Below are 16801 nucleotides of genomic sequence, written 5' to 3' on the forward strand. Positions count from 1 at the left end.
ATAGATCTCAATTACTTTCTTTCTCAATTGTTCCTGAATTTCTTTGGGTCTCGGCATGATGTGTAGCTTTTAAGGATCCTTTGGTGGACTTTCCAATGTCAAGCAGCTCCTATTTAAGTGATGCCTTGATTGTGAACAGGTTTGGCAATAATCAGGCCTGGGTGTGGCTAGAGAAATTGAACTCAGGTGTGGACAACCACAGTTATAGTATGTTTTAACAAGGGGGGCAATCACTTTTTCACACAGGGCCATGATGGTTTGGATTTTTTTTCACCTTTAATAATAAACACCTTCATTTACAAATTGCATTTTGTGTTTACTTGTGTTGTCCTTGACTATTGTTTAAATTGGTTTGATGTTCCGAAACAATGAGGAAGGGGGCAAACACTTTTTCACACCACTGTATAGAGGTTTACTCCTCAACGCTGCGGGCCCAGGTTTGACTGTGACCTGCGGCCCTTTGCTGCATGTTGTTCCCTCTCCCTTTTCATGTCTTTAGCTGTCCTGTCAATTAAAGGCCTAAAATGCCAAAAACATCTTCTAATAATTAGAAGCAACTAAAGACTACAGTCTACGGGTAACTTGCACGTATCAGCAGCAGACTAGAACACTCGCAGGCGTGTCTGCTGCCCCCTTTAGTTCCCGAAGAAATGCATCTCCCGGTTCCTTTGGTACTGTGGAAAAATGAATACCGTTATGTTTTCAGAATTTTGGCATTGACTTGATACTAAAGTATCGCTTTTTTGTGAAATCCCCACCTCCATCTACCACTCCTGTTGTTGAAGTGTATAATGATGATGATGAAATGTGTATGCACAGGTCTGTGAGAGAAATCTGCAGAGTTTAGAGGAAGCAAAACTGTTTGTATGAACCTATGATTTCAAAAGTGAGCGTTGTCTGTTGTAACATATAATAAAATAAGTTAATCTGTGTATGTTTGTGTGTGTGTGTGTGTGTGTGCGCGCAGGTTTGAGGAGTTCCTTCAGAAGAAGTGGTCTGCAGAGAAACGTTTTGGTCTGGAAGGCTGCGAGTCTCTGATCCCAGCTCTGAAAACCATCATTGATAAATCCTCTGAGAACGGGGTGGAAAACGTCATCATGGGGATGCCTCACAGGTATTGCACACTTATATACTGTAATTACAGTGTTTATACACACACACACACACTCATAACATCCTCCCAGTCTCGTTGTTTGTACACTCACCACTTTCTTCTTTTAGGGGTCGTCTCAATGTTTTGGCTAACGTGATCCGTAAAGAGTTGGAACAGATTTTCTGTCAGTTTGACTCCAAACTGGAAGCTGCTGATGAGGTAATTTAATTGTTTTAGTACCATCACAGTTGTTATAACACTGCTGTTATCACAAGTTACTGCATACAGTAAATACCGTTAATAGAGACAACTGGACCTGTCAGGTAAACTGGGGTACAAGCACCCAGGCACTCTTACTCGGGACAACCAGATAACCAGACTGGGCTGTTCATTTAATACATCAAATATCAAATTGTCACATTTATGTGAACATTTTATAAAAATCTAGTATTAAATCTAATATTGCCAGGGATATTGTTAATGTTAACATTATACACAATTGTCTGAGTGGTTATATGGTATTGTCATAATTCCTGACCCTGTGCTCCCATTACTGCTGCTGTCATGTACCACCACTCCCAAACATGATTTATGTTATCTGTTGATCAAAAGTAAATACTTTCGACTTGTATATTATTGTCATTATCTGAACTATCTCTCATATCAGCCTCAACCATTTTAAATTAGTTTTTTTCGGTTAATCACATTTAACCGAACCACATTTATTTTAAATTAAACATTGCAGTTGGTGCTAAGCGGTGCGTCTGTCATAGTGTGATTTGTTGTCGCTGTCAGTCCCCTGCTCTATTGATTCTTAATTACCCACAAATCTGATTGAGGTTACCTGTAGGGTAAACTTTTCATCTCCAATCCTATCTGTATTTAGAGTTGGTTATGGCTGTAGCCTCGAGACCTCCCGTATCATGCCCTCCCGGCTGGTGCTGTCCTCAAGCTTTGATCTTTCAAAATAAAAGCTTGCGTCTGTTCCGCTATGTCTTCGTACTTTGTTTTTTGGATGTTTTTTAACTTAACAGTACGGAATAGAGATTGATTATCATTTATTTTGTTGGTAATCGTTGTTGTATAATCACAATATTACACTTGAGGAGGCTAAACTTCAGTGATGCGCCTTTTGGGCCTCAAAATGAAACCCTTTCATGTAATAGCCTATGGCTTAAACACACGTCAACGTTAAACGCTGATGCAGTTTTAAATGTTTAATGATTTTAGAAAGGAGGAGGTTAACCAATATTTTTTATTATTTATTTATTTTGTCAAATTTCCTATCCATAAATGCAGCTTTCGAAATTATATAAAATTATATAAAATATTGGTTGACCTTATCTTTATTTTAGATATCTGATCCCTTTCTAATGGGAAGCTTGAAAAACTTTTTATTGTAGCCTACGCTTCTGTGTTCTCATATGCTGATAAGCTGGTGAGCTATAGCCTATTTTTTATCACTTGGCATACATTTTTATGTTACGCTTGTCCTTTTTTTACTGTTATGAATTTGCAGATAAAGCATTAACAAAAAAAAAATGTAAAGCCATTGCAGGTTTCATCAAATAAACAACAAATGTTAACATCAGGGAGACAACATTGACATCCCCAAATCTGCCAATTTTAGGCTTTGTTTGGCATATCATTAATTTAAGAAAACGTTCAATTAATTGCATCATTCTCACTACCTTAACCGTCCTTAACCATTTAGAAAATATCTCTAAATTTTGTATTGGGAACATCTGAATTTACTGTTGGACACGCCCAGGCATGAGATGGGGAGGTCTCATTAGAGCGATAAACTCTGGCAAAAAAACTTTCATTAGCGTGATTGCTGTACTGTTTAGTTAAAAAAACATCCAAAAACATCAAGACGAAGACATAGTGGACCAGACTCAAGCTTTTATTTTGAAATGTCGAGGCTCGGGGACGGCACCAGCTGGGAGGACATGAGCTCCTAGCCGTACTACATCACTTACTGTTAAAAAATCAGTTTGGAGAAACTACCTTAGTTAATCAATAAATTAATAAATATTTTTGTGTCGGTGTTGTGGTGCATAGACGGCCCCTAAGCACCGCCAGATGCTAATAGAGACCAATCTTATTTCTCCAGGTTGGAGGACGGCTCGTTTGGTTAAAACATTTGTTTGTAGCTTATTGTTAACCTTACTACCTTAGCAAAGATGTGTCATTTGTGATTTAATGTCATTTTGCTGTTAGGTAATTGATCCCAGAAGTTTGAATCTGTGAATATCTTTCCTACTTGGCTCACGTTTACAAGATCGAGAGCACAGATTAGGCATCCGTGCGCACAGTTTATTAAACTGAGGGAACAGATTTGTATTTTGTGCGCACAGTTTAGTTTTTTTTCTAGAAACACACACATGTACGGCTTCGTACGATTTCTGCCGTGTTTTTCCTCAGGGCTCTGGAGATGTCAAGTACCATCTAGGAATGTACCATCGTCGTATCAACCGTGTGACAGACAGGAACATCACCTTGTCTCTGATGGCAAACCCTTCTCACCTGGAAGCTGTGGACCCCGTGGTGCAGGGAAAGACCAAGGCAGAGCAGTTCTACTGTGGAGACAACGACGGCAACCGGGTGAGACTGAGGCACAGCAGCAAAACACTCACACAGCAGTTTTTTTTTTACTCTAACCAGTTACATGAGTTAGACACACACATATTTAGAAACCCTGTCTGTGTGTCTGTTGAACCTTTTACGTTCTAGCAACTAAAGGAGGCGGAACAGTTGGCCACTTAAGCCGGAGATATACCTGCTGTTTAACCATGCGTTTGTGTAGACAACATGCGCGTCGAGTTAACTTCTAGTACGTATGCAACCAACGGACCAAATGGACGCAGGGGAGGCGATCAGTTGGCATCAGTGGTGGAGATTTAATTTAATTTAAGACAAAAAATTAAGTACTTGCCCTTGAGTGCACTCAGATGCACAAATCTTTTAGGCTATAAATAAACACAACAGAACCTATTTTCTGACAGACTCACCACAGGTCTTTGTTACATCGAAATAAACATTTTTCTCAGTTACCCCAGAACGTCTTCCAGAGGGTGTAACCTAACTGTGAAATATGAATGCATAATGTGTTCCATAGATTGGTGTGTCTAAAGAATGGTGACACTGATCTGTTGTGTATGGGACATTTTACACAGACTCTCTAAACGAGCTTTGCCATTTCTGAATCACTTCTCTGCTGACATATATTCTGATCCAGATGTATCTGCGGTAAGATCAGCAGCAAATATAAATTAGTTGAGCTTTAGACTCTGTAAACTGCGCTCCAGGCATTTATCATAGGGCAAAACAAAATTAAAATCCTTAAAGGAATCCCTCTATGATATAATATCATGCAGCAAAACACTGACCAAAGAATGATATATAAAAGAAAGACATCAATTCTACCACAAGAAACACTGAATGACAGGTCTTACTTCTACACTTAAATTCCTGGATTCATTTTCTCATCTGAAGCTGAAGCAACACGCTCACAACACACACACACTTTGGGTTATTTTGACACACCAGCATGCGGTTTGTGTGTTCAGGTGATGTCCATCCTGCTCCACGGAGACGCAGCTTTTGCAGGTCAGGGTATCGTCTACGAAACCTTCCACCTGTCTGACCTGCCGTCATACACCACGCACGGCACCATTCACGTCGTCGCCAACAACCAGGTAACACACACACACACACACACACACACAAACTTAAAACACACACATACACATGCATGCATTAAACAGTCGGATAGATGATTGAGCTGTAACCTCTCGTCTCTAGATCGGCTTCACCACAGATCCTCGTATGGCTCGCTCGTCTCCGTATCCGACAGACGTGGCTCGGGTCGTCAACGCTCCCATCTTCCACGTCAATGCTGATGACCCCGAGGCCGTCATCTACGTCTGTAAGGTGGCTGCTGAGTGGAGGGCCACGTTCCATAAAGACGTGGTGGTCGATCTGGTAAGTTTTCATCCGTCATGTTTTAGTTCTACGGTGGCATGTGACTGTAAGAATCTTGCCTTTGTGTCTGTGTAGGTGTGTTACCGTCGGATGGGTCACAACGAGATGGACGAGCCAATGTTCACTCAGCCGCTGATGTACAAACAGATCAAAAAGCAGAAGCCGGTTCTGCAGAAATATGCAGAGAAACTGATCGCGGAGGGAGCAGTGAGCCGGCAGGAGTATGAGGTATCAACAAACGTTTTGTTATATTTGAGTTAGCTTTTTTCCTGAGCTTCCCAGGATGCCAAATTTCAGAGTAAGAGCAGGAACATTTTTGTTTTAAAGAGCAGCAAGACCTTAACTTCATGACCTGAATGAACGTTTATGTTATTGTTAATTATGAGCACACTGGACTTCTGGGACAAAAGGCCCTTGTGCTCCTTTTCAACCAGATTGTTTTATGGAGTAGCTTAACAAGTCTCTTTGGTTGTTCCTACTTTATTTAGAGAACCATGAATATTAAGCCAATAAGGCTCAAATGGATTCAAAAACAACCAAATCCTGTTGTTTTTATATTCTGTTGTAAACACGGATGTAATTGTTCTGTCTCTTGACTGCTGCGCTTTTTTTATCTGGACTAGTTGGGACATCAAACTACATCACACCTTACAAACATTGTAAGAAATTGTTGTCCCTTGTTATTGTAGTGTATGAAGCTGGACACAAGTTACATGTTTGACAACTCAGCAATGTTCAGCAGTTCAGATTCCATCACGATAGTTCCCAGGACATCAGAAAGTCTTGAAATGGCTCCTTGTTTGTACGATGCCGTCAGAGCATACTAGGACAAAGTGACATTCATGTTTGTCCAGTCTAGTTATGTAGCTTTTTGAAAAATGGAATATTGTTGTGAAGACTGAGTAAACTCTCTGCCTCTTTCTTTATCCTTGTCTGTATTTGCAGGAGGAGATTGCCAAATATGATAAGATCTGTGAGGAGGCGTACAATCGCTCTAAAGATGAGAAGATCCTCCACATCAAGCACTGGCTGGACTCCCCCTGGCCTGGTGAGGGAGGAGAAAGATAGATATGTTTATGTTACTGTGTTTGCTTTGATGGATGTTTATATGGATCCATCAGAGTTTAATTATAGAAGATTCAGAACAGAATGTAAAAAGTGAATAGTTCATCCCAGGTAAGGTCTTAGTTTTAGTGTCAGGATTTGGAGCCTGTTTTACAGATTCTGCATTGTGAAATAATTGAAGCCATGAAGGACTGTGTGTAAGCAATGCTCACAGGTCCCTGGTTTGAGGTCTGGGTGAGGATCTGGTCTCACTTTCTGGTTCCCTGTCAGGTTGTTGACGTGTTGAGCTGTTGTCGTCTTCAGGTTTTTTCACTCTGGACGGACAGCCAAAGTCCATGAGCTGCCCCTCCACCGGTCTGACTGAAGAAAACCTGAGCCACATCGGAGTTGTGGCCTCATCTGTCCCAGTGGAGGACTTCACCATCCACGGAGGTATCAGTATTAACAATATTTTAACCAGATATCTGTCTCTTTCATTTCACTGTCTTCAGAGAAATTACAGAAACATTACCAAACAACTCATAAGTATCTTTATTATTATACTTTATTTATTTTACTTAATACTTTTTCTGACATTTCCACACAAAATAAACATGAGCAATCTCCATGAAATTAATCAAACTCTCCATAATTTTCTGACCTCTGTGTAACTTCTGACTTTTCAGCTTCAGTGTAATAAAAGAACAAATCGTTCTTGTTTTTGGTGAATTCCCTCCATGTCCCTGAATCAGTGGATTGGATGTAATGTTTTTAAACACTTAATCCACCAATTTGCCAACACAAAGATTTCAACTCTAACATGATGTAAAAAACACAGTTTGCTCCTGACAAATTGCTTTTTCTCATCAGTAAATCATATAAAATCATATAAATTGTGACAGAAGATGCATCCTGATTGGATTCAGTCACTCTGCGAATTTGAGCACATTTGTTGTTTTAGGTCTGAGTCGTATCCTGAAGAGCCGAGCCGAGATGGTTCGTAACCGGACGGTGGACTGGGCTCTGGGAGAGTATATGGCCTTCGGATCGCTGCTGAAGGAGGGAATTCACATCCGGCTGTCAGGACAGGACGTGGAGCGTGGCACGTTCAGGTAAACAACCCATGACTTTAGTTATGTCCATTGTCTCCGGTTCTGCCTTTTGTAATGCATTGTGAACGTTAAAATTTTATTACATTGGTATTTTAAAAATCCCGCAATGTTTCCAGTGTTGAGCTTTAAGCTGCAGTGATCAAACGTTGCATTGCTATATGTTCTCTGTGGTGTATTTAATCAGAAATGTTTGTGCAGTCTGTCCTCCATCAGATTATGTACCGTTGCTTCCTTGACGGATTATTTTTTTTACAAAGCTGAGAGAGGACCGCAGCCTATTGTTTCCACCACGACCAATAATATTTGTGTGGTTTCTTGTTATTACTGCTGTTATTATTCCATTTGAACAAATGTTACCTTGTTCTGTAACAAAATCTAACTTTTGTATTAACATGAATCTAAAGTAACTAAAGCTGTCAGGACAGTGGATAGTGAAGCAAAGCTATAAAGCAGCAGAAAATCCAAATACTCAAATAAAGTACCTCAAAATAGACTAATTATGGCATTATAGGTTTGTTTGTTAATTTGAAAAGATCAAGAGATTGTAGTAAAATGTTGTGGTTTGTAAAACACAGTGGAAAACATAGAAAACTTGGGAGAGTGTGCCCCATGTGCAGAGACTCAGATCTTGTCGCAGCAGCCACACGTTTAATTCCAACACGCAGCCTTTTGCTGCATGTCATTCTCCCTCTCTCTCCCCTTTCATGCCAAAAACTGTTCTGTCATATAAAGACCTACAATAGCAAAAAATAATCCATAAATTCACACGCTGGAAAAGATCTCGGAGAATAAATCAGTCTGTCCTCTTATAGCCACCGTCATCATGTCCTCCATGACCAGAACGTGGATAAGAGGACCTGCATTCCCATGAACCACCTCTCTCCTGACCAGGCACCGTACACCGTCTGCAACAGCTCGCTGTCCGAGTACGGAGTACTGGGTGAGCCGAACACTCTGCTGCTGCTTCTTCTTTTTCTTTTGAACTGCAGATAAACGTTATCTATTTTGTTCTGTTCTAGTTTCTTCTAATCTCAAATTCTGATGTTCTGTCTGTCTGCAGGCTTTGAGTTGGGTTTTGCGATGGCAAGTCCCAATGCTCTGATCCTGTGGGAGGCTCAGTTCGGAGACTTCCACAACACGGCTCAGTGCATCATTGATCAGTTCATCTGTCCCGGTCAGGCCAAGTGGGTCAGACAGAACGGCATCGTGCTGCTGCTGCCACACGGCATGGAGGGCATGGTGAGGAAACGCACACACAGCTGTGTTTCTAGGTTATCACATCACATCTCAGACTATAAACTATCTCTGGTTTTATTATGACATAATAATACTTATATAAAACTTTATTTATGAAGGGACTCACACAACCAGGATTAAAAATGATTTATGAATGCATAAGACATGGAATCAGAATCAGGCTTATTGCCAAGTAGGTTTTTACATAAAAGTACTATGACTTATTTTGGTACAATAAAGAAAGAAAAAACAGGAACTTTGAAAGTCAAGAATCCTTAATCTTAAAAGGAACTTACAAGAGAAAAAAGTAGAGTAAATATATCTGTTATCAAAATGAAAAGAGCAGTACAGCGTTTTAACTCTATTAATGATTGAAAGACATTCGATCTTTGAGCAAAGTGTAAAAAGAGATAACTGACATTGTTGAATTGTGTGATTAAATACAATTTTCTTTGTCTATAAAATACAAAGATAATCTTATTACTTATAAACATATTCAAACTCAATTTAAATCAAAATGTCCTCCTTCCAGTGACTCAGTGATAGGAACAGTTCCACCTGGTAGAGATGTGAGTGGAGTGCATCACTCTGATTCTGCTGGTTTGAGGTTGTTTAATAAGTGTGTGACTGACTGTTTTCTGTTTGTGTGCGTGCAGGGTCCAGAACATTCTTCAGCTCGTCCAGAGAGATTCCTCCAAATGTGCAACGATGACCCAGATGTCATGCCGGTAAAACTCCAGCTACTTTTGGCTTCTGAGCACTTTGAGAGAACAAGAATCAACACAAATCACTTTTTTACCATTTACTGCAGAAAACACCAACAACCAGTTGTCAGGCTATTTTTTAATGTTAGAGTCCGCGCAGGAAAAACAGTCGGCTAATCAATACATTGCTCCTCTGTAAGGAATGGATGAATGGATCACTGTTTAGAACAACGTCTTACTTTTTTATTTTATACCTTCTCATGTAGCCTACAATTTCATCTATCTTGGGATCTGCACTGTAGGTTGAAAATAATCACCTGCCCTAATTTATTCATGCCAGTATGTCCGATTTGTGCAAATTCTAAATTCTAAAAAAATGCTTTCTTCTTAAAATTGTCACTGGGCATAATAATGTTGTTGTTAGTAGTATTTGTTTGACTTAATCAGGATTTTCTTTTTATTCTGTCTGGATTGAGATCAAATCACAGTATCAATATCGGTTTTATTAGATTTATAAGGGCAGCATTGATAAACCTTTTTCCATTAATGTTTTTCTGACAATGGTTCTTATAATTTTCTCTGTTAACAGTCCTTAGAAAAGCATATGGTTTAGAAAACAACACTAGAAACAGGAAGCTAACACAGCCGTCTTAAATTAATTCTTCTTTTTCTCTCAGCCACTCACAGAGGACTTTGCAGTGCGTCAGCTCTACGACTGTAACTGGATCGTGGTGAACTGTTCAAATCCTGGAAACTACTTCCATGTTCTCAGACGACAGATCCTCCTTCCATACAGGAAGCCTGTGAGACACACACACACACACACACACACACAGACACACACACATACTTTATTTTCAAAATCAAAAATTAAACAAGACACTACAATGTAATGCTTATAAGAATTATAATACTGGTATCATACAATCCGGTATTTACTTTGTAACCAAGTACATTTACTCAAGTACTTTACTTAAGAACAATTTTGAGATTCTTGTATTTTACTTGAGTATTTCCATTTTCTGCTAGTTAATACTTCACTACATCTCAGAGGGGAATATTTTACTTTTCACTGCTCTAACATTTTAGCTTTAAAGCTGTGGTAGGTAGAAAGCAAAAAATACCAGAATTCCAAATAGAGTGAGACTTCTTCCTGCAGCTCTCCTCTCTGTCTGCACGTGCAAAAACAGAGCCAAGAGGAGTTGCAGAAGTCCAGTTTTATCTCAGATCACTTGTATTACAATATGCTGAAAGCTTGTTATGGGATCTTTTCCCCAACAGAACCAAAACATATCCAGTCTACCACAGCTTTAAAAAGTATAGAAAATAAGTCATGACCTTAAATTCTTCAATAATCATCACAGATTATTTTCCTTTGTAATGTTTCTGCTAACAGAAATGTTGTTTAATGATACATTTTTAAGTCCTGATGATTTGATATCATAAACTTCCTGTGTGTCCCTCCAGCTGATTGTCTTCACTCCCAAATCTCTGCTGCGCCATCCAGAGGCCAGATCCAGCTTTGACGAGATGCTTCCTGGTACTACTATTAATATCATTATTAGTATTATTAAAATAGACTTAAAAAGGGCTCAGTCTTACCTTCAATGTTGCTACGCTTCTCTTCTTCTTTAGGAACTCACTTCCAGCGGTTGATCCCAGAAGAAGGCATGGCTGCGGAACGTCCGGAGGAGGTAAAGAGGGTGATCTTCTGCACAGGGAAGGTTTACTACGAGCTGACCAAAGAGAGGAAGACCAGAGGCATGGATGGAACTGTGGCCATCGCACGCATAGAGCAGGTATACACACACACACACACACACACAGTTTGGTGGCATATAAATACAGTTTCACAATGAGCAGAGAAGCTGAAAGTTTTATTGATCGGTTATATCTTTTCATGTCATTATTGGCTGCAAATACCGAGTATCCTGGATTCTGATTGGTTGGAGTCCATTTTGATAAGATAACATCCAAAGATTTGACACATGCCAATGAGCAAAATGTTGCCTCAGTTCCCAGCAGGAGGATTGTGTCTGTCTTTGACATTTTAACTACCGTCTCTACCGCGATGGGGTTTTTATGTTACCTATAAAGATGTATGTACATACATTTAAACAAATTATCCAGCACACAAAAGGCGCTATTTTAATGATCTGCAACGCAAGTATCAAACGCAAAATGCAAGTAGCTTTATGGCTGGATCTCAGGCGCAAATCTAAAATGGTTGGTCTGAAGTAGCATTACTCGTAGATGTGGTTTGGGCGTAACATGCAATTAGCCAATCAGAGCATCATCTCACATTCCCTTTAAAAGCAGGTGCCCTTGTTGTTCTATGTCAGATTGCTATTATTATAGCGGATTTGCCAGGCACATGCCAGGAGCGGTTCACAGCCAAGGAGACAGACTTGCTCGTCAGGGCTTGGGGGGGGGGAGCTCTCCGGGATGTATAAATGCCCGTTTTGACCGGGTGGCAATGTTGTTGCAGCCTCTCGGGCCCCGCTCAAGTCTGGAGAGGGTTGCTACAGCCACGGAGTGTGGGCTCCAAACGCACCACCTGCTCCTTTTGTTCCCCTCTGTTGTAACCAATCCTCTTTCGGTTGTGCACCTTCCTCCTCCTCCCACTCCATCTCCGTCCACCCGCTCCACCAGGAGTACATCACGCATTGTCACACCCGCACCTTCATTTGTCAAATCCCGCCATGATGCACGTTGTATGCCTATCAGAGGAGGGAAAAATAATTAGTTCTTCTGTTTAAATCTTTTCAGTTTTTCACTTTGTATTTGTATTCAGTTAAAGTTTTTCTATTGATTTTTATTTTTGACTAAATGTAAATAAAGAATTACTTTGCTTACCTCACTATGGAGCTCTTCTGTCAGATAAGCTCTCCTCTCCCATGTTTCTGCTGGGACATTTAGGTTCTCTGGGATCGGCACATGCAGTTCTACATCACGTCGCCATCAGTTCTCTAAAATTTTCTCATTTATGTCATCAACACATCCATGATTCATTGAAATGTTGTGTAAAACACAACAAGTCACAAAAAATGCTGCGACTTTTTGATGACTACACTTTAAAGTGTCTCCTAACCTATTCGAACACCTGAAGCGCATTCTCAGTAATATTTTTTCTAGTAATTATGTGTGGTTTGCAGAAATCGGATCTGCTGCATCTGTGAGATGAGAGCAGCAAAGTGAATGCGCGTTATGCACAAGCTACATTATGGCCGAGCATGCTGTACCCTTAAAATAGCATCTCACTTACGCGCCATTGACTTTAAACTAGGTTTGCGCCGGGACACGCCTCCTCTTTTTGCTAAACTGCCCCCCCCCCCCGGGAGCGCAAGTTCATTCCATAGTTCACCGATGCCAGTCTGTGGATGGGAAATTCAGGTGTGAGTCGGGTGCAAAATAGGAATGATACTATATTGCTGTACAAAGTCAATTGCGCTGTGTGCAAGATAGGGCCCAAAGAGTTACCACATTCAACAATATTCCCTCTCCCTCCTCCAGCTGTCTCCGTTCCCGTTCGACCTGGTAAAGGCGGAGTCGGATCGTTTTGCCAACGCTGACCTGGTTTGGTGTCAGGAAGAGCACAAAAACCAGGGTTACTACGACTACGTGAAGCCTCGCATCAGGACCACCATCCAGAGAGCCAAACCTGTTTGGTAATGATCTTCATCAACATGTGTCACTTTAAATATAATTTGCAGCACAGGGTGATTTAACCATCTCTCTCTCTCTCTCTCTCTCTCTCTCTCTCTCTCTCTATCTCTCTTTCTCTCTCTCTCTCTCACTCTCAGGTATGCTGGCAGAGATCCGGCTGCAGCTCCGGCTACTGGAAACAAGAAAGCTCACCTGGTGGAGCTGCGACGCTTCCTGGACACAGCCTTCAACCTGGACGCGTTCAAAGATCAGCAGTAGACCTGTGACCTGCATCACCTCGAGAAAACCCTCCCCCTTTTTACCTTTGACCCGACCTTCCAGGATTCAGTTCTGACACTCAAACTGCGTCAACACACACACAAACAAACACACACACACACACAGTAATACTGCATACTGTAGGGAATGGTACACAAATAATACATCCGCAAACTCTCCACACTGCTTACTGCACAGTTTGTAAATATTGTGACTGACTACGTAAACAGTACACAAATACTGCATACTGCGTAGTACATAGTATTTACAACAGTTGTACATACAGATCATCTCTTTACACTGTATTTATTTACTGAAGTCCAGTTAAACAACAGCATTTAGACTAAAACAAAAATATTTTAAAATGTTGAAATGTTATAATTTTAAATCTTTACAGCAGAAGTAAAAGTTGGAATCATTTTTATTATTTCTTCATTTTACAAAACAGTACTACAGTTTTCTGTGTACTACTACTACTGTATTGTACTATAATTTTATCACACAAACATGAGAGAACATTAAAGATCTGTCCGATTTAAACGTTGACAGTGTATTGATTATAATTTTCATTAATCGCTTCATCATTAGATCTATAAAATTCAGAAAATGTATAGCTCAAAGATATTCAGCTGACAGATTTTATATATATATATATATATATATATATAACACACACACAAAACACACACAAACAATTCTGATACAACTAATAATTCGCTGCTTTATAAGCAGATAATTATTAGTTGTATCAGAATTGTTTATTTTTCCGTGGTGACTAATTGTTTTAAAGAAATGGTCACTGTGACCTGTTGTACCATTATACCAGCACTGCAATATGTACAGTGTGTACTTTATGGTATCAGTATGTAGTATTACAGTGCAGATGCAGTGTACGGATTACTAAATAAATGCATACTAATTTGTTAAAATTATGGGATTATGTACTACTGAGTACTACTACAATACAGACATCTGCCACAAGAGTATTCAAATGCAGTATCAGTACTGTGTGTAATTTGTTCAGTAGTGCAGCAGGCTGAACTCCACCACAGAACAACTTTCTGAACGTTTCCTCAACATATTGCTACATCAGAGGATCTGTAGCTTTTGTTTGTTAGATGTAGAGCAACATGTTGATACAGATGAACTAAACCATCTTAACCTTTACAATGGGGATTATAAACATGATTATCATTGCCTGGTTGACGCACGAGACCAGGATGTGAAATATGGATGTTAAGTTGAAAGAACCCCATTTGTAAAAGAGCAATAACTAAACAAATGTCCTGTGATGCTGCCAATATTCAGGTGTGTAGATTTATTTAAACAGAACAAGTGTACAGGCTCTTGGAGACCCATTTTGATTTATTAAAAACCCAGTTTTTAATAAAATGTACAAGATGGACACAGATTTTTAATACAAAGAAAAGGAGAAATGTATATGATAAGAAGAAACATCAAATCCAATCCAATCCAGGTGACAAAGCTTGTCTTCCCTTTAAATTCTCAAATTTAAAAGTTGATTAAAAAATACATCAGCTTTCTGTGCAGGATATTTGAAATTAGCAGCTATGCAATACATTTTCCTAATTTCGTTGTAGTTTAAATTAGCAACATTTTGAAAGAAGTCTGGTGCAATGTGATAAAAGAATGCCAGGTTTTAGTAGTTACGTTTACCTCAGTTTTTGATGCTGTGTGCTGCAAATTTAACACTCAGCCCTTGTCAACGTTGCTCTACAATTTGCAATGTATTGTCAAACATAAGGAAACTTTTGAGGTAACGAAGTTTTGTTGCAACAACGTACAAACTGAAGAGTTTTTAGAAGGGAAAGTTTTCTGGAAAAGTTGTCTGGTGGAGTGAAGCCTGAACTGGAGTTTAAAGGTCAAAAACACACACACACTCACACACACACACACACACACACACACACACACCCCTCCGTCCATACACAAATACACACACACTCCAGCTGAATAATTTTAAAGTGGGTCAGAAGTTATGTCATTGTCTTCACTCCCCTCACAATCATCGCTTCTTCATCTGAAACGTTGCAGGAAACATCTTACTTTAAGTTTTTAATAAATGGCTCGTTAGCATCGTTAGCGTTCCCCAGTGAAAGCAAATGGGAGCCTGGCTAGCTGGGAACAGTGAGTGTAACATTTGAGGATTGGAATCACTACAGCAGGTGAAGGGTTGTTTTGTCTTTCAGCAAGTGTGTTGGCTCGTTAAGAAAAAGTCTAATTAGTCACCATGGCAACGCTTAACTTGCAAATTGAGATTTTCTTTATTTCTTTTTTATTTTTATTTTTTTAAGGGATATTTTTGGGGAATAAAAAGTTGGTGGCCTGCACCTTCAGGCATCTCTACATGAGCTTAACCAAATGCACTGCTGGTTATAATTTAACCCCTTGGCTTCTGTCTCTTTTCTCTCTCGCGAGCATTTATCTCGTGCCAAAACAGTGTCTCATTTTAATATTTCTTCATGTTTCAGCTGAATAACGCTTGTCAGCAGGAAAATAAAATCTCCTGGTTGGAAACAAAATAAAATGACAACAGAAGGAATCGGCTGCAGGTGGTGTTCTGGGCTTTTGTGAGACAAAGAAAATGATTTATTTATTTTCATAATAGGGGATGAAATTATTCATTATTTTGCTTCATTGAATAAAGAATACTGTATGTATTGAAGTCGCTGTGGATTCTGTCCTTGTAGTTATATATAAATTGCTTCTTTTATAAACAAAATGTTGAATTTGTCCACAACAATCAGGGCATTATTCTTAACTAAACATATCTGTAGTATCACATATGTACCTTTCAAACTAAAAAATTATTTTAGTTGTAATTATAAATGGGGTTTATTAATCTCCACTGATGGCGTAATTACTTATGTTAGCTGTGTTTGAGTAATAGTATGAGTCTAAATCCCCCCAGCACAACACCCAACTTTCAGACATTTTAGAGACACCAACTGGATTCTGTACAGTTTTCTTAGTATCTAAACAAAATGACAAGATTTTAGCTAAAAACACATATCGTACCCTCTCTGCAAGTATGCAGTTAAAACAACAAAACGGGTAATAGAACAATGGCTAAGAGAATAATGAGTTTGTCAAAAAAGAGCCTATTAGGTGTGTATGATTGTCAAAAATTAAAAGAAATTGTTTTATACAGAGAATTGTACAAAAGGTTTCTATAAGGTTATCTCTGATGTAACATTTACAGGAAATCCCAAAAGAAAGATTATCTAAATCACTTATTTTACATAAACTTCCTGCAGTATTACCTGAACTTTTGGGCTCCATCTTAATTTAAAAAGTAAGTGTTACAGAATAAATAGACTTTATGTTACCACAAACTACATTTAAGTACTTTCCTCCTTTCAATTTCCTATTCTGTTTACTTGTTTTGTCCTAAATTTCTTGGTGTTTTTTTTTTAATCCCTCCTTTATTTCTTTTCCCTTGTTTCCTATCATTCTTTCCTTGTCCTTATTTTCCTTCACTCTCTTCATCATTGTTTCCTCTCCTCCTTTATTTTTCTGATCTCTTGTTGAATTCCTTTGTTCTCATTGTTGTGCCTTCATCTTCTTTCCCCCTCTCGATCTTCACTTGTTTTCTCTATGATCTCACACAAGGTCTATTAGATGTCACATCACATCACCATCACTGTGTGTGTGTGTGTGTGTGTGTGTGTGTGTGTGTG

General features: G+C 39.2%; 1 protein-coding gene across 3 annotated transcripts; it reads left to right on the plus strand.

Moving 5' to 3' along the window:
- Positions 1 to 934: 934 nt before the first annotated feature.
- Positions 935 to 15471, plus strand: LOC117944838 (2-oxoglutarate dehydrogenase, mitochondrial). Of its 3 annotated transcripts, none has more exons than XR_004656676.1 (18): positions 935 to 1114; positions 1222 to 1312; positions 3521 to 3700; positions 4666 to 4794; positions 4901 to 5080; positions 5156 to 5308; positions 6026 to 6128; positions 6449 to 6577; positions 7086 to 7236; positions 8049 to 8176; positions 8297 to 8475; positions 9129 to 9200; positions 9854 to 9979; positions 10644 to 10716; positions 10812 to 10975; positions 12690 to 12844; positions 12980 to 13203; positions 15003 to 15471. XR_004656676.1 is itself a non-coding variant. In XM_034872013.1 (17 exons), exons 1-17 carry the CDS (start codon positions 1098 to 1100, stop codon positions 13098 to 13100), a joined length of 2151 nt encoding a protein of 716 aa, XP_034727904.1. In that variant the 5' UTR covers positions 935 to 1097; the 3' UTR covers positions 13101 to 13711. The 3 variants fall into 3 exon arrangements, 1 of the variants encoding a protein (XP_034727904.1); XR_004656675.1 differs by having other exon boundaries at positions 12980 to 13202; positions 14990 to 15471; XM_034872013.1 differs by lacking the exon at positions 15003 to 15471 and having other exon boundaries at positions 12980 to 13711.
- The last annotated feature ends 1330 nt before the right edge of the window (positions 15472 to 16801 follow it).

Source organism: Etheostoma cragini, chromosome 5, assembly GCF_013103735.1.
Source record: "Etheostoma cragini isolate CJK2018 chromosome 5, CSU_Ecrag_1.0, whole genome shotgun sequence".
Lineage (NCBI taxonomy): Eukaryota > Metazoa > Chordata > Actinopteri > Perciformes > Percidae > Etheostoma > Etheostoma cragini.

What these genes read in the sequence shown, in the direction of transcription:
- LOC117944838 (XM_034872013.1), top strand. An exon ending in GAGACAACGACGGCAACCGG is followed by an intron (nt 3,701 to 4,665) that starts GTGAGACTGAGG and finishes TTGTGTGTTCAG; the next exon opens with GTGATGTCCATCCTGCTCCA. An exon ending in TGAGCCGGCAGGAGTATGAG is followed by an intron (nt 5,309 to 6,025) that starts GTATCAACAAAC and finishes CTGTATTTGCAG; the next exon opens with GAGGAGATTGCCAAATATGA.